Source organism: Colias croceus, chromosome 9 (assembly GCF_905220415.1).
Source record: "Colias croceus chromosome 9, ilColCroc2.1".
Taxonomy (NCBI): domain Eukaryota; kingdom Metazoa; phylum Arthropoda; class Insecta; order Lepidoptera; family Pieridae; genus Colias; species Colias croceus.
Window position 1 is genome coordinate 1,250,468 of NC_059545.1, and position 26,752 is coordinate 1,277,219.

Genomic DNA, 26,752 nt, shown 5'->3' on the forward strand with positions numbered 1-26,752 from the left:
CAAGCAAACAAAACGATTATCTTTACTCGTAAAATTCCTTTATTAAGAGGAAAAACAGCTTACAAGTATTAAAGCTATTGGGAAAACAATACCAAGAATAATATTTAGGATATAAATAAAATATACCTCTGTTAATAAGCCAGTTAGCTCCTAATAGGTACCACTGAGAATATAAGTAATAATATACTAATAGGTACTAATAACTACTTGATAATAAGTATCCAGTTTTCTTATTCGGGTAAAAAGAATGTCGTGGAAAGAAAGAGTCGTGTGTAAGAAAAGTAATGTAGGTAGTAGAAAAGGTTTTTTTTTTTGTAATTACTAAGTAAAGTGTACCTAAAGAAAAGTTGGCAATCAAACGATTTAAGCAAAATTAATGTAGATCTATCGAATCAGCCATATTACATCATAAGAGTAGATACAATTATTGTACTTTTGTGAATTCAAAATCAGCTCAGTCAGTTTTACATAAACTGACTAACATATTAATAATATCAACGAATACCTACCTCAACGCAGTAGTAAGGTTGTAACACAGGCACGGGAAAAAAGAATAGAAATGAATTTAAAAGAATAATCCAATACTAACTACACGTCGTGTCCTCTTGTTATACAATTTTATTTTCATTATTTACAAACCAACAATGTTCTTACTTAATGTGGGTAAATGAAAATTCATGAGCAGCAGATCCGGTACCCCATTAGACATTCATTGTAATTGCTCTCACAGAGCAATTTTTAAACCTTATATTTTATGCGCCTGCTAAAAAATTCTGAGCAATTTTGTGTTTATGCATTTTCTTGGTTGGGATTTCAGGAGCCATTAAAATTATAGTGTAATTTTTTTAGTTAAAGGTTTATTAAGTACTTTATATGCGCCTCGAGAGTTTAACCAGAATTTAAGATATAGAATAATCTAGATTACTTATCGATTAAAACAATATTTCGCCTGTAAAAAGCTACATTATTCCTAAGTGACATTATAAGTAGTATTAAGTTTTTTCTACTACCAATATCTGTGTTATCCGAATTCATAACAACAAAATATATAAATAAATAGACTTTAACAGCTTAATTTAAATCTAGGTCAGCTAATATAATTTGGGAGTAATTATTAAATTATCGAAATGCAATACATAGCAAACACGCGTCAATTAATATTGAATTAAAACCATCATTACATCGTAATGAATAAGAACCATTGCCTTTGATTAATTACAAGCGTTAGCGCCATTTAATTAATTTATATAAAGCTCATTAATATTATAATTTTATTCATTAGATTCTTAATTATTGGGTTATTAATCATTTGGAATCTGATAATTTATTAGGGGTAACGAATATTTTTGTAGATCATAATTCATTGGACGAATTAATATACTTATTTTTTGCAGAAGCTAGTTGTACTTTTCAATGTAGACCGTACATAATGAAAAAAATGAGTGCGTGTACTAGTGTACACACGTAAGAAGTAAACTTCTATAAGATCTTTTTTTTTCAAAAAATAATTTACTATTTGCAACTTTACAGAAACACGTCGGTCGAATCACGCGTGGTAGCGATAAGAAAAAGATGGCGCGTAACGGAAAAATGTCACACGTAACGAAAAAATGTTACACCAACCCCGACAAAGAAGTTTCACATCAATCTTATTCCCTATTTTAAATAAACAAAAGCAATTTAGTGTGTTAAAACTAGCTATTACTGCAAATAGCTAGTTACCCGCTAAAAGCTAAGCCAAATAAAAGAGCAGTTTAATTTAAACCAAAGTTTAACAAGTTAACCTCGCTCACCGATCTTGCGTATAATTTACATTCCAAGATCCACGTAACTTTGAGCTACATGCAGTTTACTCAGCATTTAATGTTATGAAGTTTGCAGAAGTTCGCTGTTGCAGTTCTGCATAAAGCTCGGTTCTACATCAAACTGATCTTATAAATATTCAAATTTATAGATAGTAAAAGCCCTTACAGCGAAGTTACAACGTTATTTTTGTTAATAATTTACCTATGCATATAACAGTGGTTTAATTATCAATTATTATGATTAAGTTGAAGTGCAATTAAGGTTTGAGCATCCAAAATCACATTGTATATGCAATTTAACTAAAACTTTATAATTATTCAAGCGGTGAGGAAAAATATCGCGGTAAAAAATGATAAAAACGACTCTATATTCCAGAACCAAAAATATTAACAACACGCTCTTAGCCCAAAAAGATTTTTAAAACCTTATAACAAAAATTATGAAAATAACTATGCTTATGTTTAGAAATAGCTCATAATGATGAAGTTTAAAAAATGCTTATCTAAATAGATTCTGGTAGATTCATGTCTCTTTTATTCAGAAGCAAATAAATATCAAACATAAATTAAAATTTTTGACCTCGCGTCGTTACCATAGTAATTATTCGTTGAATTGATCGTTTGAAATCGATTATTATGACATTAAAATTTGCTGATAATATATAAGAATTCAATTAGTTAATTAATAAATTGACAGTATGAAAATATAGAGCTACTACATTTTAATAAAACGCTAACTAATAAATCTTTGAATCTATTTCGGAAACGACGTGAAATGATATTTCTAACAGCAAACCGATATTTTTAATTTTATGTAAAAATATGAACAATACTTATTTACTGACTTCTTTGAAAATTTAATAGCCCTCTAACCTTTCCTCAAAGTAGAGTTCAATACTATGCGGTTAAATATAATAACAAAATCATTTAAATTACATAAACCTACATCCAAGTCATACTTTGAAATATTATTTATGCTGATTTAGTCAATACGCGTTTACTACGGACATGAACCTAAAGGTAAATAGTATCTTACATTTTTCGGCATCGGTTTTATCCCGGAAATCCCACGAGAACAGGAACTATGCGGGGTTTTATTTGAAAACGCGGGCGAAGCCGCGGGCGGAAAGCTAGTGTACAATAAAGTGTAACAAACAAACAAACCTGAGCGATCTGATCGAATCTGCCAAACAGTTCATTTAGCGTCTTCACAAGGTCCGAAGCGCTCAGACGTTCAGACAATGGGGTAAAGTTGACAATATCAGCGTACAATATGCTGACGTTATTGTGACGTTGGACGTGCATTTCATGGAAGCGGGTCTGCTTGGAGCTGTCAGCACACGCGTCCGCCATCTTGAGCATTATGGACCTTTTCACCTGGAAATAAGGGTTGTTTTAGAATGGGAATAGAATTTTAATATAAATAATAATAAATAGGAATAGAAATAGAATTTTCAGGGTGGGTGCATGGTAACTGTTTATCAGACGTTTGTGCAGACTGAATGTTATCAATTTGACGAAGTCATGACATAAATTATAAATTTTTTATTGGTATTTGATTGGAATCTAATATGACGTTTTTCCGAAACCGAATTAGTGTATTCGTTCTAAGTTTTTATAAAAAAAAACGTACAGAACTACGAGATTATCTGTTTATCTAAATTCTGAGCTAAATCTTCATTTTACCTTCACAATAACATAACTAAATAAAATTAATTAGGTAACTATTTTCTGTATTTAGTGATGAATAGTAAAACTTTCTCAACAGCTTCTTCGTGTATAGAAAACCTATTCACAATAATTCTATACAATTCATAAGCGTGCAAGAACTTCAAATATAATTTGAAGACATATAGCATAAACCTTTCGAATATGCCAAAACTTTATAATACGGGGTAATAAAATCTTGAGTTTGTTGTTGACAAGTTTCTCGAAGAAAACTTTTTACATAAAGCTATTTCAGACGTGGGATTAAAATGGGGTTTGTATTGGCCTTAAAATATTAGGTACGATGAAAGAGAAGAAATTTAATAAGCTCTGTGTATTTATTATAGAAATGTTTATTTTAAATAGTAGTTAATAGTAATTTATTAAATTGCTTAATCAGTATAATATGAACAAGCACTGATTTGTGATAACAAAGAGATTATGGTGATAACTCTGTAAATTTAGTTTCCTTTAGTTATCCAGTTTCTTTCAGATATAATTTACTTTTTTTAAATAAACATTAAAATACTTTATGGTACACTATTTTAGTAAAAAACAATCTTTTCTCTAAAGCCTCATCAAATAATATTCTATTACTTAAACCCTCTACTTAGCCAAGTTACTACATAAAAAAATTACATCATATTTATTTATATCAACTATGCCGTGAAACATCTTCACAAAGGCTCAAAGGCTTATAATAAACAATATTCTTTCCCAACTTGTGACTTAATAAAGAATCTACATTATTACACAATTTGTAAACATTTCCTTGAAGTCTAACAAAGAACAATAAAAGCAATTTGATTTTATCTTGACTCGATATCAGCAATCAAGTGTAAACTAAAAGTAATTACTCTGTTCTACTCCATTAAGTGTCCTTATCAGCCCTCGAGATACCTTATTGGATTCTAAAAGCGGTTTCTTCAATACTGTAAATACTTATTTGAAAATTATTGGATATTTTTCATTAAGCTTCTAATGTTAATTTATATTCAAAAACTGTCATTCGTATAATAAAGACCTATTGATTGTCTTTTTAAATTAGCATTTTTTTTTAATTTTATGCGCGGTAGAGTTTCGAAGGGCCTTTGTGTAGTCAAAAATATAATATTGGGCTTTTTCTAATATTAATTTTAACCCAAAAAGGTAGTGTTATTGGCCCCTGTTGCCAGTCAATTTCACACCAATATCTGATATAGGTACCTAAAATCATATACCTAATAAAAATATTCATTTACTTTTTGTGAAAATACTTCGTATAATAAATAATATACGTCAAAAAGTATACCCTGTATTGCCTATAGCCTCTCCCGACCCTATGTAGCATACAAAAATTACTACTAAACTAAATAATTTGTGCGTAATTGATAATAATATATGTTATCTATTATTATCTTAAAATGTCACTCCTTAAACATTAGATAAAATTATCTTTATAATTTAAACAATGAACACGTAATTTGACGCATCTATTATCTAAATCAGGTCATTTCCTCTTAAATGCTGATGAAATTAGTCATAGGCTGTAGTTAGCGTTTAGTATGTATCAGAGACACCATTGTAACCTGAATCATATACCATGTTTGCGTTATGTGTTTTGTCTTAATCACTGATAAATATATTGTGAAATTTTATTTACTTTGTTTCGAGCTAATATAGAAAATTATAATTTACTAGCTTCCGCCCACGACTTTGTACGTGCATCCCCGTTTTTCACCGTTCCCGCAAGAATTTCGGGAAATCCTTTCTTAGCGGATGCCTACGTCCTAACATTTACCTGCATGCCAAATTTCAGCCCGATACGTCCAGTGGTTTGGGTTGTGCGTTGATAGATCACTATATCAGTCACCTTTGAGTTATATATATATATATATAGATTTCATTATTTTTTTTTTGTTTTCAATTCAGGCAAGTATTTAATGTTATATGAATAAAAAGTATTTGAACTCAATTGAATTTAGCCTTTATTGAAGCTTTCAATTATTTATTCTTGTATGAAATGTACCACTAATACAAGTCTCTCAATAGTCTCTTTATTTCTTATTCCCTTTTAAAATCCAATAATTTCACTTTATTAGATTCATCCATTCTTTCTTTTCTTTAAAAGCTCTAGTTGGATAAACCTTTGTCCTCCAACCAATGGAAAATGCACTCAATTGCACAAAGAATAACGTTTACAATTATATTTTCCTTCTCACAAACGTACAGTACGATTCACAAAAGATGACCACAAATGGCGGCCGCCTGCGCACGTACACTCATGAAGAAAATAATATTTTAATGTTGGTTAAATAATTTATTTTTTATTTAAAATTAAATCCGCCCGCGCCTCACCTCGCATCTCCAAAGGGACCTTAAATATGCCTTCTGCGCCGTCGTCATCTTTCGTGTATCTTACTGTTATAAAAATTGCAATATTTATCCATTTAAATGGATCAATTAGCAATTTTGTCTTCAAGATAATGTTATCACGTTCTTAATAGTTATCAGATGTTATGATAATAAATTGTTTGATAAGCAGTGACCGGGTTATAAAAGATGTGTATTTTTGAACGAGGAAAATGTAACAAAGGAATTTATCTTGTTTATTTGATTAAGAAAAAACAAATAGGTTAGAACGCATCACTCATTGTATTACTTACAACCTCGTTATTACTAAGGTGACTCCCTAAGGTGAGGTTGTAAGTAGGCAGTAGGTACCTACTCGAGTAAAAAGTGACTTCTCTAGATGCTATAATCACTCTACATTATAGTATACAACAAATATATAGTATACAACATAATATTATAACAAATAGCTTTCTCTGTCCGTATGTCACTTTGTATGCTTACATCTTTAAAACTATGCAACGGACGTTGATGCGGTTTTTTTTAATAGATAGAGTGATTCAAGAGGAAGGTCTTAGTATGTAATTTATTAGGTTTAAGACAAAGCGGGCGAAGCCGCGGGCGATAAGCTAGTTGTTAATAAATCAAAAAATAATTTTATATGGGTTTTAATGAACAATTTATGAACATTAACTTATATCTAATTGATTTGAGTAATTTACTTGTATTACCTAGTTAGTCTCTTATTTTGAAATGACTCTCAGGCGTTTGTTATTTCTCTACTACTTTCTCTACTACGGCATCAAAGAAACAATAATAGACCATAATATTATACTGAATACGGAAAAGGAAGAAACAAATGATTGATTTATATTTGTTAAATGCTTGATAGTTAAATGCACTTCAGATTAAAATATTACTTTGATAGCTTTAACAGCAACACTGATATTATGATATTAATATTAGTTATAAGTTTGTTCCGGGTTAAAATAAAAAAAGTATCCTGTGTTTCCTTGGAATTTACTACTAAAGTAGGTGCTACTAGTATAAAAAAAAATTGTGAATAAAGTTTTTGACCCAACTGAAATCAAATGTAGATAAATCTAGATTTTTTTTTATACGAAACTCAGATTTTTTTTGTACATAAAAATAATTTAGAAATTAAAGACTTCTTTTTAACGGATTTTAAACGCGATTTATTCATTATATTATTTTATAAAATATTGAATAAATCGCGTTTAAAATCCGTTAAAAAGTCTCTAATTTCTAAATGTATGTAATACTCGCGTAAAATCAAACACTATAAAATACTACATAAAAATAATATAGAAATTTTCTTCAATAAAATCTTCAATAAAATTGTTTTGCTTTTTTTTATGTTATTAATTTTATGTTTTATGTGTGTGTGTTGTGCTGTCCTTGATAAATAAATGTTTCTTTTCTTTTTTCTTTTTTCTTTTAAATTTAAGTAGAAATATTATTTATATTTGTAGATATTTATTAATAAAAAAAATTGCACCATAAAAGATTTAAGATGAGGCTTATCATATCAATCAGATAACTTAATTTAAAAGAGGTCATAGATAAGGCAATGCAAATTTACTAATCACAAAACCATGTCATGTTTAACTACCTAGGTAGTTAATTTTTTGTTCAAAAGTTTTTCTTTTTATTAGTTACTAGCGGTCCACCCCGGCTTCGGTCGTGGTACATGTTTACGTTTTCTCCTCATAAGAACCATCGTCGTACTTCAAGGAATATTATTAAAAAAGAATTAACGAAATCGGTTCAGCCGTTCTGGAGTTTGCGCTTACCAACACATTTTGCGATTCATTTTTATTATTTAGGTTGACGAAAACCCTCATAATAAACTTAATCATTTTAATGACTTTCTAAGAAAAATAAAACAAAAACTCTCATTATTATCATTAAAAATTAAAATATAGACAATGCATAAGACCATAATTAGGTACTCATTTGTTAAGAGTTGGTTCACGGAATTTGATTTCAAAGACATTGTTACCCTTTCATATCATAAAAAGCCGCAAATTGAAGTATTTTTAAACCGAGATTATTCTTATCTAGTCAATGTTTTTAGGTCAACAGGATAATCCTAAAAAATCTAATAATACTTGTATGCGATAATTCCTTATCTGTATTCGGAAATCGCGAAATCCCTTTATGATTTTATTGGAAGAGATAACGTATTTAAATAGCAAAATATTATCTATTATGCTTATAATTTGGCATTTATTTAGTTAATCTTTATTAATGATATCGTAAAGATTTATTTTCAGCGCGAAACTATTTTCGCGAATGATATTTTTTTAATTATTTTTCCCTCTATTTTTAGGTATATTGATAACGTTTTTACGAGGAAGGTGTTGCAATCATTTATTTTATATGATTATGGCAATTTATTTACCTATATTATCATATATGAGTATATAAATATAGTACAGAGACAAAGTTTAATAAATCGCGCAAATCGGTTCCACTACTGCAAGCATGTGTGTGCGTGCCACTGAGCAGATGTCATTCGTGTATGTACTATTTATTTGCTCATAATATGACATACTAGAAATCATTGACAAATGACACAGGAAACAAAATAACGTCACCTAATGATATACGTAGAATGAAAGCCATTACCATCCACATCACAAGTAAGGTGAATGTACGTGTGTATACTATGAAATTAATATATACTAATATTAAGGCTGAAGAGTTTGTTTGTTTGTTTGAACGCGCTAATCTAGGGAACTACTGGTCCGATTTGAAAAATTATTTCGGCGTTAGATAGCCCATTTATCGAGGAAGGCTATAGGCTATATATCATCACGCTAATACCAATAGGAGCGGAGCTACGCGGGTGAAACCGCGAGGCGTCTGTAGTATATCTTAAATATAAATCAGAATATTATATCAGTTTATCTATAAGGCCTTTTATTTCGAAATCATCAATACCTATACCTCATAATATGCATGTTTATTATTCTATATTGTTTAAGCCAAAATTATTTGCACAATATTTGAACCAGTTCATGGTTTATTACGCGCACTAATAATTTCCATCAATATGAGTTCATATAAACTCACAATAAACATGTTATGTTATCTCTACACATAAACACGCAAAAAATAACAAATGATAATTTCTTTAATTTATTAATTGTCATGTCCTAGCTCACGATCAATAACAGAACTCTTATGTGCTTTCATTCCTTATTAATAGGTCTTGGCCAAATCATTAATACCAAGTAAAGGTTGACTTAATAACCTTTAAATTTACAAAAACACATCAATTAAAGGAGATATTCATGGAAATTCTTTGAATAACATTTAAAAAATTCTTTTTGAACAGAAAATAAGTATATGGAAGAGCAAATTCCTAAAAATAACGCGTGCAGGCGAAAGTAAATGCAATGTTATTATTCAAATTACACTTGTAAAATGTTCTTCTATCTCGAAGAATTCGTTTCTCCAGTAAATAACTAATGATTTGCATACAGAGTCATTTTATATAATAAAGAATCCATTGAACTCCACACAAATAACATTAATTATACTATAAAACATCTCGGGTTTTTATGCAGTTATTTGAAGTTAATTTATTAAGATGTTTTGGAAAACATTCAAAATGCAATAGGATATCACATAAGTCAATAATTATAGAAAATCCCTTTACAAATATTATTAATGCGAAAGATAATTAAAGGGTACATTTTATAGAATTGATAACACTACAAGGTTGCTACTTTTACTTTATTTATGATATTGTTTTTTCCAAATCAGACAAAAATATCGCCGTAAGTAAATACAGAATCATTTAGATAATAATATATTAGGTACAACTATGTTACAAGCTCTACGTTATGATGAAATTGCGTCTCTATAGATATTTTCCTATAGATCGGTAACCTTGTGACATGATTCAAAGCAAATAAAATAAGTCTTTTGAACGTATCAATGCCTGAGTATAAAGGAGACTAGATATTATCACATGGCGCATCTACTTCTCTATAAGTAAAATATAATATTAATTATCTCCTCATAATAATATAATAAGTATTGTAGCGTTTGTTTACATAACTTAAAGTAGAAATCAATGAGGCAACGCCTGACGCCATGATCCAACAGTCAACTTTAAACAAGTGATTAATAACTATTATGTTCAAATAGAAAAAAACAAAGGTAATATGAATCTTTATTGAGATAGGATTTCCCCGACACCCTTATAAAGGCAGGTCCACACAGAGCGAGCAGCCTCGCAAAGGATGGTGGTATAATCGAATCCATATTAAGCAAAATGATCTTTTGAGCCATTTATTTTAGTGACATTCCAAGGGTGCTTTACCACCAGAAATGTGCTATGCTACGTTGCTTTGGATGCGTTTGATATCAACCAATTATATTTACTGATGCATATAGCTTTGTACTGGTGGAAACGGATGACCAAGAAGTTTTTGATATAGAAGGATGCGAGCTATCGATATGTGCTGTTGATGGTTAGGATACATAGCTGGCTATTATCAGTGAAAAAGTCACATAGGTTCACAGCATAGCTATTACATAGCATAGCACATCTCTGGTGGAAAAGCACCCATGTAATATGTCAATGAAACAAAATATGGCTCAAACTATCATTTTCATTACGACTATTCGTCGGCACATATAACGCTTGTAATTGGCGAATTTTAAGCAAAACTATTTTTTTTTTATATATTATAGGACATTATTATGCCGTTTTCTTTGCTTCGCGAGGCTGCTCGCTCTGTGTGGACCCGCCTTAACGATAATTACAAAGCATAAACAGATCCGTATAATGGCAGAACATTAAATTACACGTAAATCCTTTGTCACTGTTCTTGTTTCATTTAACAGGATCAATATTTGTGGCTTTGCTTGATATGGCAAGGTTGACCATGCAACTTGTATCTTTATTGCAATATGTGTGTATTTTTCCATGCACTTCTGAGGAAAATTTATTGCAAGCTTTTTTATTATTCTTGTATTTATAAGCAGAAGAAATATTTATTACAATTACAACGCAAAAGCATAAGTAAACATCGAAAGGGAACAATTGAATATAAGGTAAAGGCACCTAATACGGCGGTAGTCAAAATCGCTTCCTAATACGGTGGTATTTCTATTTTCGAGTTTTATTCCTGTTTTATTAATTTTAAGTACACCAAAACGTAAACTATTTATTGCAAATTTATTACTCCATGACTTAACTAACGTTTGCAAGTATAACACATAGACAACACAACAAGATCAATCAATCTGTGTAACGGCATCGACATGAGAGGTGTTTCCATACAAACGCGAAACAACAAAAGTAAGTACACTAATATTTATAAACTAAGTTTTTCGTATTAATAAGCCGTTCAAGTTTGTATATGTATTGTTTATTGCATTTTCCTACTATTACACTCACTATTTAAATAGCTTGTTTCATATTTGTAAGTCATTTTCTACCCAAAAAATAAGAAATAAAATACCGCCGTAATACGATACAAATTTTATAGATTGATCCTAATACGGTGGCATAACTCCGAAATAGGAAAAATACTGGGCATGTTTAATTGTTTATAACTTTCATTTTATTTACTTATTGAATTAATTCCAAGATAATTTGAAATAATTATTAATCTGATAAATTAGAAACCATATTCTGCGGTATGTGTTCTTAATTAGAAATCCAGTTAAATATGAAAACAGTTGAGTACAAAATGTTTGTTTCTTAGAAGGGGTAAAAATAGGAAGGTGTATTTTAATGTATCACAAATCATTTATTTTGTATAACTGTTGATTTGAGTTTTACACATCTGAGCCAAAAAACTGTTATCATTTGATTAAATATTTACATTCTCTTGTTTATCGAATTTTTGATGGGTCAGAATTAGGATTATTAAAAACACGAGTAGTTTTCCTATTACGGTGGTAGATATTTCCAGGTAACTCTGTTTTAGGTTCTATGATCTCCTATTACGGCCCTAATATAATAGAACTTAAAATTACCAGATTTAGGGTTGCGTAAATAAATAAGAAGTTTTGTGTCTTTTTTGTGGATTCTTATTTGATATGCGTGTTTTTTTTTCGATAAAACTAAAAGCATAAATGAAACACATTAAAAGTGAATCAACGTAATCAAACCAATGGTAAATGAATAAAAAACTTACAATTTACTTTACATACACATTCCTAATATTTAACAAATATTATTTGTACGGAACTTCAATGAATATAATTTCTGACCCTCCGTATTAGGAGCCGCCTACCGCAGTATTAGGCTCTGACCAAAATCATACCTCCGTATTAGGGAAAATCGACCTGACTATTTAAATATTTTTTTAAAATAAGAAATATCATGAAAATAAACATAGACTCAACAGCAATACAAAATTTAAGTTCCACTTTTAACGATAAAGTGGTTTGGCACCTTTAGTAAGACTTACAAATGCTTATTTTTGACACTTACTTTCAAATGTTGCGAAATACCTCCGTATTAGGTGCTTTTACCTTAATAATTATTTTTTGTTATCCGATAAATAAAGAGTAAATGACTCTACTTTTATGAACACGTTAGTAAAATAAATAAATTGTCCATGACGAGAATAAATAATGATGAATTAACTTTTTATCGCCGGTATTAGCGAAATAGAGTGGTCATATGTTTTAGGATATATGTAATTGGATTTATTCTAACCGTACCTAGTACGGTCAACAATAATCCTCAGACACATTTAACAAAGTAACAACTATTTAAATATTGCAATACTAAAGAATATGTTATCTTCATTTCTATAGTTTACAATATGGGATTGTAATTATTGTAATTATTTTGCAAGGAATAATTATTTATATCTCGTTGACAAAGGAAAACATTGCGGGAAGAAAATATTAATCGTTTATTCACCTTAGCATTGCTTTTTAATTTGCTAATCAACCTTTTGTTCTGATGTCAGGTTTGAGGTTATAATTTGCAAGGTTTTTTTTTAATTGAACTTATAAATATGATGATTTCCGTAAAGTTTATTTAATTTATTTAACACTTCAATAAAATTGTACAGACAGGAAACCTTAGAACTAATTACAGAAAAAGACAGAGTACAACTTATTTGGCGGCCCTATCACTTAGTAGTGATCTCTTCCAGGCAACCACGGTAAAGGATAAACAAGTGATGGATGGCTTAAATAACAGTTATTTGAATATTCGAAAAATTATTATCATAAAGTGTAATTCTAATCTCTTACCTGCGTAAATGCTGTACCGACTACCGTACCGAGAAAATTTTCCATTCATTTAACTTTTTTATATTGTACTTTTATTTTTATCAATAATTCCGATATACTTTACCGATTTGGATACTAATGCCCGTTTTCACCAACATCCCCTAAGTTTATGGGATCCCCTAAACATGCTTAGGGGACCGTTAAAAGATGGTTTCTGTTTCACCAGCCATTAGGGGTCAACTAAACGTTAAAAAGTCCCCTAACTTAAATGTTCTAATTTGTTACGTATCTTTAGTGCATTTGAACTAACGACTCTCCTTAAAAGTTTGTAAGATAGAGCGTCCATATTGTGATAATTTTAATCGTAAAAAACACATTAAATTTGTTATTGCTTTTTAAGATACACGTTTGACCGGAAAAGGTTAAAATCTTATTTATATACTGTTTCAAATATGTTTATACTTTAATACTCTTTCCGCCCGCGGCTTCGCTCGCTTTGTCTCAAACCTACTAAATTAAATTATGCTAAAACTTTCCTCAGGAATCACTCTATCTATTAAAAATATCGCATTAAAATCTGTTGCGTAGTTATAAAGATTTAAGTATACATAGGGATATAGGGACATAGGGATAGAGAAAACCACTTTGTTTTATACTAGGCACACCCCGGACACTCCATACAAAATTATCGTTTTGACAGTCACACTGTAGAGACTGCAAATGTGTGTGTTAGCGCTTTATGGTTGGCACATTTTTGACTAGCGTAAAAAAAAATTCGCGTTTTTCTTATGAAATACATCCGTAAACAGCACAATATCTAACCATTTTCTACGAAAAACGATAATCACAAATCCAAAATAATAAAATTACTTTAAGTCAATTTGATTAATGTTGTCAATCTTCGTTGCGTATCGTCCCTGTAGAAAAATATGGACCATTTTATGTCTGATCGTGCGGGGTGAGGTAAGTGTTTAATTTTGGCGGGAAGCGGAGAGTGTCCGTTCTGTAGCGTTTAGCTACTATTATGTATTCTGTGTACTAGGTAAAAATGTAGCGATTATGTCTACTACGTAAAAATGGACGCAACTTTTGTAATAAGATCAGCCTTGTTCATGTCATACAACTCAGAGATAGGTAAGGGCATATTTTATAATATAACAAGACTTCATTTGATGACCATTTTAATAACTTTTATTTTTTTTTTCTTTGCACTGCTGCTGTAGTTGACATTTTATCTTCTTATCTTAATATATAAAAATCAATGCCACTTTTCGTTGTAATTCCATAACTCGAGAACGGCTGAACCGATTTCGATAATTCTTTTTTTATTATATTCCTTGAAGTACGAGGATGGTTCTTATGTAGACAAAACGTTAATATGTACCACGGGCGAAGCCGGGGCGGACCGCTAGTTTGTAATAAAAATGAAAAAATTAAGTTAAAAAGCATAAAAAAATGGTACTAAACAAATAAGTTTGTTTACAAACAATGTTTATCTACACCATAATTATCTAAAAAGTGTTTCTCGATCACGCAAACAGAAATCGAGTTTACGATAACGCACCGTTCCCCTCTACGTATGAACATGAATCACTATGCGCCGGCGTTCCATGCGCTCGTAGAGTTGGCAGAAACGTTCGACGCGTTGTCCATCACGCACGTATGTTATATATACTATCGGCCCCGTGCATACCTTGCGGTACTCCAAACATTTCGATTTTTATTATGCCAGTGTGAGTGCTTGTGATTACCAAGTGATCTGTTTTGTGAACTTTGTGAAGTGTTAAAATGTTTCCCAGAATACAAGGATTGGTGAGTTTATTTATTATTTCTTTTTAATAATATTTTTTTTATGTAAAAAAAATGTATCGGACGTAACAACCATTTACTTAATTAAATTTACTTGTTCACCTTGTTGTTATACAACCTTAAACTTACGATTGCTAAATGGAAGAAATAATATCCCCGAAATTATGCAACCAAGGCTACAGAGGACATAAAGAATTTTAATCTCAATTTGTAAGTATATTAAAGTCGAGTTAAGTAAAACGTATAAAAGAGAATAATTTTCCACAATGACGAAGGCACATCGATTATCATCTGCAATATTAATTACAACCTAGATATACGTTTATGATACCTACAATTTAATAGTCTTTTTAACCTACAAATCCAAACAAGGTATGAAACTAATCCTCGCTAACAAATCGGCTTAGTAAACTAATATTAAATTATGATCACGTTCGCTGCAAATTCACTTTCTATTAACTTTTCTTGTTCTAAATAGCTATGCGTTTAATAATGGTTTAATCATTTCCTTAGTATCAAATCTACTTTAAGCACTATAATAATATTTATTACCTACTAAGGATACTTTGGCTCACACTATCGATGCGATAATTGAATATTTATGCTTTACTCATCGGTTGCTTGGAAGAAATAGCTTATAGCCATGAGACCGCTGTGTATATTTTGTATCAATTTTATATTCTGAACTCTGAAGAATAAATAAATGAACTCTACAACTACAAACTCTATAAAACATTATATTTTCATCTCAAATATATCTCTACATGTAGAGTTTCAATGATATTCCATACATTTACAGTTATAGTCATTTATATTATGACTGTTTTATGTTCTCGGAATTCCTCCTACAGCTACGTGATGACGAGATGCATTATTACGTGAATCAAAATTTCTTTGAACTCAAATATATCTCATTAACTTGAATCATTCGATCGATGTGGGCGTAATTTTATTACTAATAGAAATATTGAAACCATCAATTTTGTTATTATTTCAGATGCTGTTTTAAAATAATTAGATTACTACCTAATTTAGTGAAATACCTGAGACATAGATTATCTTAAAAATAATAAAATTTAATAATATTAAAATTACATTGTGTACTAAATTTAATACAAAAGATCATTGTATGCAACTAACTTCTTAATCACAGGTTTAAAATTCTTACAAGTATCAATAAAACATATTTGCAAATAGCTTATATTATACAAATATAGATAATTGGAGCAAATACGAGAGACTTAAAAGATAAAGACATTTATATGACTTCAATACAAACAAATGCAGTTGCTATAAACTTTATTTCCTTAGTTATATTAACAATTAGATTCTACAGTTATGTTATATTTAAATATATTTTAAGTAAATAATTATATTATTGTAATAATATGTTCATTTAATTCAATCTGTATATCGTTAATAATATGATGAGGTTTAATTCCGAAAATGAGGTTTACGTCTCCGTCATTACTTAAATTAATACGTAACATTAAATTACGTACAAACCTATTAATTTTAATGACATTTATTTGCTCATAACATAGTTTTGCATTACATTTAGTATAAGATACAATAAAGGTATTATGTAAAAGCATATTTTTGTTTTGTTTCTAATCTATACTAATATTATAAAGCTGAAGAGTTTGTTTGTTTGAACGCGCTAATCTCGGGAATTTCTGGTCCGATTTGAAAAATTATTTCAGTGTTAGATAACTTCCATTTATCGAGGAAGGAGGAAGGAGGCTATCACGCTACGACTAACAGAAGTGGAGCCATGGGGGTGAAACCGCGCAGAGCAGATAATTTAGCGTGTATTTTTACGAGTAAAAATACAAGTAAATAATATACTATTTGAGTACCTAAAAAATATACAATTCAGTGAAAAAATAGTGAATACTAAACTACCTATCATTGAAGTTTGACTTTCTTGTCTATCAATGCAACATTCCTGACGCATATGCATGACCTTTTTAAAGGTCATGGTTGTTGATGCTAAGCCTTAGTGTCAAAGGTAGAATGTACGTCGTGATTACAGTTGAATATAGTATATTATAATATGTATGGAACTTTATCAAGATGTATATTATAATATATATTATACGTATGTACTATTTTATTGTATTATTTTATAATTATTTATATATATAATTTTCACACACACTCATATGCATTTCATAATATAAACACTATTTTACCTATTACATACTATCACTGCGTCGTCTCACATCCGTGAGTCGGGTCTTATAGGGATCTTGTCGAAAACCAGCGCCAGGCATATGCCTGGCACATGCTGAACTCGATCCTTTTTGGCGATACGGGGGCACTTTTATCTAACATTGTTTTATTTTTTGTTTTTGTATTGTTCATTCATTTCTTTTTTGTAATTCTATTTTTAAGCTTTTACTGTATTGTGTCTCAATATTTTGCCAAATAAACATTTTTTCTTTCTTTCTTTCTTTCTTTCTAAATAAGATGTTATTCTATAGAATTATCTGCAGACAAATCGATTTAAATTTTATATGCATTCCAAAATTTAATTACTTAAATGGATATTTGATTTTGAATGTTATAGCGATAACGTAGAAAATAAACATATGAATATATTATTTTAGCATTAGCTTGTCCCCGTTTTACAAAGGTAATTTCCAAGACCAAAAAAATACTTTCTTTCGCATTTATAATAACAATTTGTACAGATCAACAGATATTAAATACATAGCTCATATAAATAATAATTAATTGCTTTTTTAATGACCTATCTTTATTTAAATATGTAAAGTAAATAACAAACACACAAAGCTTTTACAGTAAATATAAATATGTACCTAATCTAAAAGACTACAATGTAACAAAAGTATGTTCTTTATATTGATAAAGGTACATGTTGAAATTATCTTGTATTTGATCTAATTTTTTCAGTAGGTATTTAATAGCAACACATATAATTTCATTCCGGGATCAAATTATGGTAGAGCGTATAGAGATACTGTGTCTTTGTTTGTACCAAAAAACTCTTAAAATGCTGCAATGGCTTAAATTATATTTTACTAGCGGTCCACCCCGGCCTCGCCCTATATATTTACGTTTTCTCTCCATAAGGACCATCCCTGTACCTGAAGGAATATAATCTTTATATATAAAAATGAATCGCAAAATGTGTTGGTAAGCGCATAACTCGAGAACGGCTGAACCGATTTCGATAATTCTTTTTTTATTATATAAGAAATATAAGGATGAAATATAAGGAGAGGAAGTATAAGGATGGATCTTATGTAGAGAAAACGTAAACATGTACCACGGGCGAAGCCGGGGCGGACCGCTAGTAAAAAAATAATTATCGAAATCGGTTCACGCGTGATGCCGTGACCAAGGGTTTCATTTTTATATGTACATAATATGTATGTACATATATTATATATAGGTACTATATAGATTTCCCGAAAATATAGTTATAGGTATGATTCCTAAAAGACTGTACAAAGAGTAACAAGTATAATAAACAGTTCAAAAGTACTTGTAATTATTAATTGTTTAAAAAACTCAAATTTATTTCTCATACAGTACTTACGAAGAATTATTATGAAATGAGTATACAATTTATAAATGAGTTCATTACACAAGATAACCTTAACGTTCGTGCACTTAAGTATATATAATATATATAGTCGATTATATGTCAGATTGTCTGTATGTTTGACAAGTTTCATATATTGTATTTTAATTATGAAGTCTAGTTTTAAAACTTGATAATATCTATACCTATTAAATACTTTAAATTAAAACGAATCTAGAAGTACTGAAATCTATTAAATTGTTTATTAAACTCGCTAAAACTTAACGAATTGTACACAAAAACCTCTAGAACCACTCTATCTATTAATTCAAACTGTATCAATATCGGCTACGTAGTTTTAAAGATCTAAGCATACATGACGAAAAGCGGGAAGCGACTTGGTTTTATACTAGGTATGTAGTAAAGGCCACCAACTTTCTCTTGCTGAAAGTATGAAATAAGGTATTGATTTATTTATAATAACTTCTTTTATGTGTATATATTTGGTTAGCCTTAAAATTAATTGTTTATTCATGCATTCGTGACTGCAGTAACTAGTGGCATTCCAAATAATTTCAAGGCATGATCTGGCCGTGCAGTTATATTTGTTTTGAATTTTCGATTGAGATTTTACATAAATGTTACTGAGAGACGTTATAATAAGGTCGAATTACACATCTGAGCGAAGCTATTTATATTATTTCAGTCAATAAATAAAGTTAGAAAAAAAGGCTTTAATAAGATCAACTCATGAAATTATTGTCTCGTCGCCTATCCTTTACTTGCTGTACTCAGCTGTTTTATTCGCATTGTTCCGCTCCTGTTGGTCTTAGCGAGATGATGTATAGCCTATAGCCTTCCTCGATAAATGGGTTATCTAACACCGAAAGCATTTTTCAAATCGGATTAGAAGTTTCTGAGATTATCGCGGTCGAACAAACAAACAAACTCTTCAGCTTTATTATATTAGTATAGATAAGTAGTTGAACTAAATCTGTTTAAATTGGTTCAAAATCAAGTCTATAGGAGTCGGTTTCGTACAAACATACAAACTTACAAACATACAGATGAAGCTAAAAGCGTGTTTATAAATGTTCTACTTTTAAGTCAGACTTCCCCAGTAAAAACCGGTTGTATGTTACTTTTTTGACGTCATGATACTTAGTTGGTTTTTACAAAATACTCAATTATATTTTTTAAAAACATAATATACCTATAAACTAAAATAGGAGAAAACCCGGACATAAAAATTACATAATATTTTTGTAGTCGATCGAACTTACCCCATTCGCGAAAAAGTGAACCACCACTGCACCTATGGTGTAGAAAAATTCTCATGTTTTCTTCAATTTACATAAAAATTGCGTTTGAATTAAAACTCGCATGTCCTTAATTGTCTTTCTTATAATTATTACAATTGATAAACGCTGTTATATAATCGTGGCATTTAATTAAAAAAAAACCATTTATATCATTAAATACATTTTCTTATTAAACTCCTTTTCTTGAAGATATAGTTTTTGTTAAAATGGCTACAAAACATCCGTTGTTTCTGTCGATGTTGGTTAAAATTTAAACATGTATGTCCTTAAAGAAATAGGTACTAGCTTGAAGTTTGAAAATTATAAATATTTTACTGCCAAAGAGACTCTACGTCGACTTTATTTGCTAAATTACTTCTTTCATAGCTTTACCTAAAATAGAGTCAGCCGTTCCGGAGATGCGACATACTAATAGACGGACAAACAGTTAAGTAAAGTGTAATTTAGAGATGCCATATTAAGTCTTAAATCTATATGCTTTTAAATACGTATTGTTTATATAAAAAGAAGTATAAATATCACAATGGTCTTACAGCAACCGTGGTCCATGACCCATGTTCTCCGAGCAAGGATTTACAGCAAATTAAATATACATTACTGAATGTAGCAATTATTTCGAAATACGCTTTATATGGTAATTATTATATTATCTATTTGTATTACATTTGCATTGTAATCTATACTACTTTTTTAATTACATTATTATGCTAAATCGATTAAAGAACCTTAATGATTCTGTTTTGAAATACGCGCTTTCTATGACGTTTTTGCACTCTCTATTTTTTCAAAATTTGTGTTGGTGAAATCAAAAAATTACGCAACTCCCGTTATTTTTTTATTGAGCCGGATGTAACAGGAAAGTTTGATAAAAACTTTTATTTAAAAACGGGTAATTTTACTTTTTATACCCATAAGGGTTGATGAATGATATCCCACGAACTTCTGCCCGTGTAAAGTAAAGATTCATCATAATACTATCCTACTAATAATATTATAAATACAAAAGTTTGTGAGGGTGTGTGTGTGTGTGTGTGTGTGTTTGTTTGTTACTCTTTCACGCAAATACTACTGAACCGATTACAATGAAATTTAGCACACATATAGAGGGTAACTTGAATTAGCACATAGGTTTAGGTATATTATAGGTTTCCTCCCGGAAATCCCACGGAAACGGCAACAATGCAGGGTTTTTCTTTAAAAAGCGGGCGAAGCCGCGGGCGGAAAGCTAGTATCTTAATATACAGGTCATATAATAACACCATACACATTTATACTTATCAGAGAAACCCCATGAAAGATAACGCTATGACGCACGCAACTTAATCAGACTAACAATAATTGTGTTCCACAAATATTATAAAAATATATAATGGCTAATTTTTACTTCATGTCTAATTGCAATTACTTACAGTTGAAAAGTGAACCGGGTATTTGAGAATAAAAAGTGAAAAGGAATTGGTTAAAGTAATTCCGCAACAATTTTTTGTCGTAGTAGACCTATTAATATTTACTACGTGCAGTTTTTAGGGTTAAGTACCTATAGGGTAAAACGGGACTTTATTACTAAGCCTGTGCTATCTGTCTGTCTATCTTCGTGCTGTTTAATAATTGAAAAAGCGTTAATGCTATAAAATTTATCTAAAATTTTCACCGTTTCTAATTTATTACGTGGGAAATAATAATCCAAAATTGTACATGACGCACAACAGGTGGGTTCATTCAAATATGATTATTTATTAAATACATATTATATCTTGGCATTTGAAATATATTATTATAATAAATAATATTATGTATATGTTTAAGTTGTGTTTTGATAACATCAAAATTCGTTATAACAAAAGCAAAACAAATCAAATGACCATAACAAGTGTAATTTAGTAGAATGACGTCAATGCATGCGTTAAAATTCGCAAAACATTTTCAAAATAAAAACGTGAATCATATTAATTTTTTTTCACGGGTGGCCGAGTGTTCTGTCTTTGCCCGGGTAAGGCAGAAGACGCGGGTTCGAATCCCGCCTCGTGATTGAGTTTTTTTTATTCTTTAAAGAATCCATACTTTTATAATTTATAATATATTATAAATAATAAATAACATTAATATTATAAATGCTAGGATAGGTGTTATCCCAGAAATCCCACGGGAACGGGAACTATGCGGGTTTTTCTTTGACTGCGCGGGCGACGCCGCGGGTGGAAAGCTAGTATATTTAATTTTATAAAGCATTTGAACTCTATACTCACTTAAAATATTTTAAAAAGAAAGCTTTTAACACTTTCTCGTGTACCTAATCAAATTAACCGATATTGAGGTAATAAATAGATAAATATAGATTTAAAAAAGGTATTATTATAAAAATCTATCTCTAATGGCACAACTATAATTATATACCTATGTAAGAGATGGAAATTAATTAAAGCGCAAACGAGTAAAGCCGCGAGCTATTCGTTAGTTTATTAACTGTTTATAACCATTCAAACATAAATTATTTCATATGTATTAATATTTTATGATGACGCCACACAAGATTTATCCTTAATTTGCGTCAATCGTAAGTCTTTATAATTTCCTGCAAAAAAAACAGATTTATTTTTATGATTTATTTATAGTATTTTAACGGTAATAATATTTGGGACACGTAATAAACTTTAATTCATAAAATATTTAAATTTACCATAGTACCTACTACTAGAAAACCCATTAATATGAAATATATCATCTTGAATGGGTTGTCGTATTAAAAATATTTATTTTAAACGTAAATTTTTTTATTAATATTTTTGTGTCAGTTGTTAATTTGTTAGGCATAATGGCTTATAGCCAATAGGCATGATAGGAGAATCTAAATTCCATTCTTGTACTAAAAACAAAAAAAATAGGAACAATTCAGTATGCAGTCAATTAAAAAAAATACATAAATTTTTGAGTAATTCCTAGTTCACATTAGTTATGTCTACAAATTTTTATATTTTATTTTTAATTACCAGGTCCACAGCATATTTAATGTTATTTTTCTTTATTTGTGACATACAGTAGAACAGTAAGAAATTATTCACCAGCTCAATCTCGATACAGGTGTTACTACACAACCAACATTATCCACATATGAATGTCGGTAATAGGTAAAGATAAAATAACAAAACAAAACGTTTATGAAACAAACATCATAACATCTTTGTTATAGCTATAATAATAATAAATCTTAAAATCGATGCAAAAAGTCACGTGCAGTCGCTTAGTTAATAATTAACCATCACGTGTTGAGTTTCATAAGAACGTGTTTTTGAATGCACGAAGATTAGCAATATTGGAATATTTCGTTTACTGACGCCATCAGAAACATCAAATTTTGTGTTGTTTTTACGTCGGTAGAATTTTTTTTTTCAAATTCAAATATTTGAGTGTAGATAGTTATATCATATAACTAGCTATGCCCCACGGTTTGACCCGCATTGCTCCCCTTCTATTGGTATTAGCGTGATGATATATTATAGCCTGCCTCGATAAATGGACTATCTAATAGAAACATAATTTTTCAAATCGGACCCGTGGTTCCTGAGATAATCGTATTCAATCAAACGAACAAACTCTTCAGCTTTAAAATATGAGTAAATAACTTGTAAACTAGGTAATGTTTGTTAATAGAAGCTTATGGATTTAAATTGCCTAAGTTTTATTTATTACACTATGCTTGAGCTAATAAGGCACGATATCCCTTACATAGGGGAAAATATATCATCACAAACGTCGCAACAAACATTATATTACCATATAATAAACTTATACGGTTTTCCTGTTGAAAAAACATTAGCATACGTCATACGTATCGTCATTTGGAGCCATAATCGCACATCTCTCCGATTAGATTTAGTTTTACAGCTTCGCTTAATTATTTGTTTGACGTCAATTCTGATTAGTTATAGTAAATAGTTAGTAGTATATAAATAGGTATGTAATGGTTTAATTTGATACACTTTTATTAGTTTTACCTGTATGTTTGTATGTAACCGACTCCTTTAGACACGATTTTGACCCACTTTAAGCGGACAGATTCCAAACTTTGCACACTTATCAAGACCGTGGACAATACAATAATTTTATGAGTTTATCTTTTATTTTAAACGTTTTATTTATTTTTTAATTAAACTAGACTATAAAACTAGCGTAAGTAATCATTATCAAGGCTAATAAATGCGTGTTTTGTATGGATAATGTATTCAATATTCATACAGGTAGTGCAGCCATTTTCTTTGTATAGAGTATCTCGTATATATACGAGGTTAATTGCTGTTTAGTAAACTGGCTAGGCAATTAATTAAATGGATTTAGTTACTCAGATATTAGTTAATATGTAGTTTGTTTCTATTTCATATTATAGCTGTTCGTTTTTGTAATATTAAAATGTAACTAATATATAAAACTCCAAGTTTAACTAAAAAACATTTATGCCATTATACATTTAATTCATTGGTACTCAATATAAAATCTACTCACGTACGTGCAGGGGCAATTTTGAAATTGGACCCTTAATTGGCTCCTTAATTGTGATGAGTATAGGCAAGACGTGGGGTAATTTAGAGAACAACTGAAATTGCTCCGTCCGCCGACCAACCGAGATTATTCCAATATTGCCCCTGTGGCAGGAACGTGAGTAGCTGGCCTTATATTAGGTACCTACTATTTTGATCTTACTGTTCTGTATATTATGAAAAATAAAAACAAATTTATGGTGACACATCACGTTATTCACGCCTCTCATGAATTATTATAAAAGATCCGCTATTTTAACAAATAAAAAAAACAAAATCTATTCTTAGCAATCAATAAAAAATCCTCTATTTTAATAAATATAAAAAACAAAATCTATTCAATATTTCTAGAAAGATTGATTGTAATATAATTATGTTATTAAATAATTAATGACTTTGACCTCTGGTTAAATAAAAAACTATATCATGTTATGAATTATGATACTGGATAAAAAAAACTCTTACGTAAATGCAGTAAACAGTTTTTCTTCGCTATTATAATATTATATAACGTTAAAATATGTTCTAGACGCTAATTATTACTTTTGTACATCCTACGGCCTACCTTCTATAGGAAATACAAAAATAACGTAACTAATAATTTTTTAAAGACTTTTTTGCCTGTTTAGAGTTTATATTATATCAACACTAGCTGAGCTCCGCGGTTTCTCCCGCAGTACTCCGCTCCTGTTGGTCTTAGCGTAATTATAGCCTTATAGCCTACCTCGATAAATGGGCTATCTAACACTGAAAGAATTTTTCAAATCGGACAAGTAGTTCCTGAGATTAGCGCGTTCAAACAAACAAACTCTTCAGCTTTATTATATTAAAAAATAGTAAAGATAAAATTGGTTTATATATTAAATAATGGTTTACAATACATTGGTTTCAAGTAATCTTACATAGGATGTGTCCTGCCGCATCCTTGGTAGCGGTAACTATTTCCTGTCCTGCCCAGTCTCCCAGGGTGTGATATTACTATCCGGTATTTCTTTAAAGATAATATTTAGTATAAACATTATATCATATTTCCTAAAGGACAAGTTAAACTTGGTTGAATTTTGTTTGTGTACTAGTAATTGGTACATATCCTTGTCAAATGTATGAGTTCATGCATGATGCATAGTTGTTTTGGTGTATAGCTATAAAATAAGTAGAATTTGCATTACCCAATAGAGATTTATATAAAACTAGCTTACGCTTTGTCTAAAACCTAAAAAATTATATACTAAAACCTTCCTCTTGAATCACTCTATCTATTAAAAAAACCGCATCAAAATCCGTTGCGTAGTTTTAAAGATTTAAGCATACAAAGGGATATAGGGACAGAGAAAGCGACTTTGTTTTATACTATGTAGTGATGAAGTACTTAGATATATTTGTGTATTTAGATGATTGTGTCAATGAATCGATTACCTACGAAATATCTGCTGATTGACTGATTGATTGATTAGATGTAAATATAATTCAACATTTTGTATTGTTCTAAGGAAAACGCAATTCTAAGTTATACATAATCTATGTGATGGAAATTATAAATTCTATGTTTTCTTTATAGTAAGGACCAGGAATTGCAATACGTTGTGAAAACACGAGATGATATTACAAATAAATATTTCTGCGTATCATAATACAAACATGTTTCTTAATGATTGAGCAATTTTCAATATCGTGCGGGTGTTGAGCCATATAACTGAGGTCAACTGAATTATCTAATATCTGCAAATTGCGAACATTATGTTCACCTACTTCTTATAAATTGGCTTTAGGTGACCTTTAAAGAGCGTGTGTGCCGAGAACACGTGTCAGAAGTGAAACTTCTTTGGCAAGATTCAAAGATACCAAGACGCCTTACTCCATGACGTGATGGTATTGCCAAGACGCAACCTTGAAATTTTTCTCTCAACGCGCCTAATGAATATCAATAATGTTATCAGTCAAAAAATGCATCAAAATAAATCACATTGTTGTCTAAGTAAGTTGCTTAAGGCCATTTTTACAGCTAATGACATAATATGTCAGGGATTAATAACCTTTTTATAAATATTATTTTTACATTGGCGCCAACTAGTTACTACCTTATTTTTTTTTCATCGGCTTAAACTACTAAGGTACGAATTTAGAAATTCAAAATTCAAATTCAAATTATATTTATTTGCAAGAATGCAGTTACAAATTATAGATGTTTTCATTACAATATTATGTGGCTAATACATTCTACCCATTTATTGGGTGTGCAAATATTAAAAAAGAAAGTTGATTAGTTTAATTATTTAAATGTACACACAATTCAATTTTCACAATTACGCGAACGCACTACGATTTACACGATTATATCACTACACACTTCACTTATCACACACAATTCAGTTTACACTACTTCAAAGTCATAAATTCTTCAATGTCATAAAATTGTTTTACCATTAACCAGTTCGTCAGTTTATTTTTGAAAAG

At 30.0% G+C, this 26,752-nt stretch overlaps 2 protein-coding genes across 3 annotated transcripts in view; one reads left to right on the top strand and one right to left on the bottom strand.

The window, feature by feature from the left end:
- The window catches only part of LOC123694127 (adenylate cyclase type 2), a 171,834-nt gene that overhangs the window by 25,449 nt on the left and 119,633 nt on the right, over nt 1–26,752 (bottom strand). For both annotated transcript variants that reach the window (XM_045639440.1, XM_045639441.1), the window contains one exon: nt 2,970–3,182. In XM_045639440.1, coding sequence (XP_045495396.1) covers nt 2,970–3,182 — 213 coding nt within the window. The remainder of the gene's footprint in view (nt 1–2,969; nt 3,183–26,752) is intronic.
- Nucleotides 14,695–26,752, top strand: part of LOC123694134 (E3 ubiquitin-protein ligase SINA-like 5) — a 56,620-nt gene continuing 44,562 nt past the window's right edge. The window contains exon 1 of the mRNA XM_045639453.1: nt 14,695–14,894. Within this exon, the coding sequence (XP_045495409.1) occupies nt 14,871–14,894 (24 nt within the window). The 5' untranslated portion in view covers nt 14,695–14,870. The remainder of the gene's footprint in view (nt 14,895–26,752) is intronic.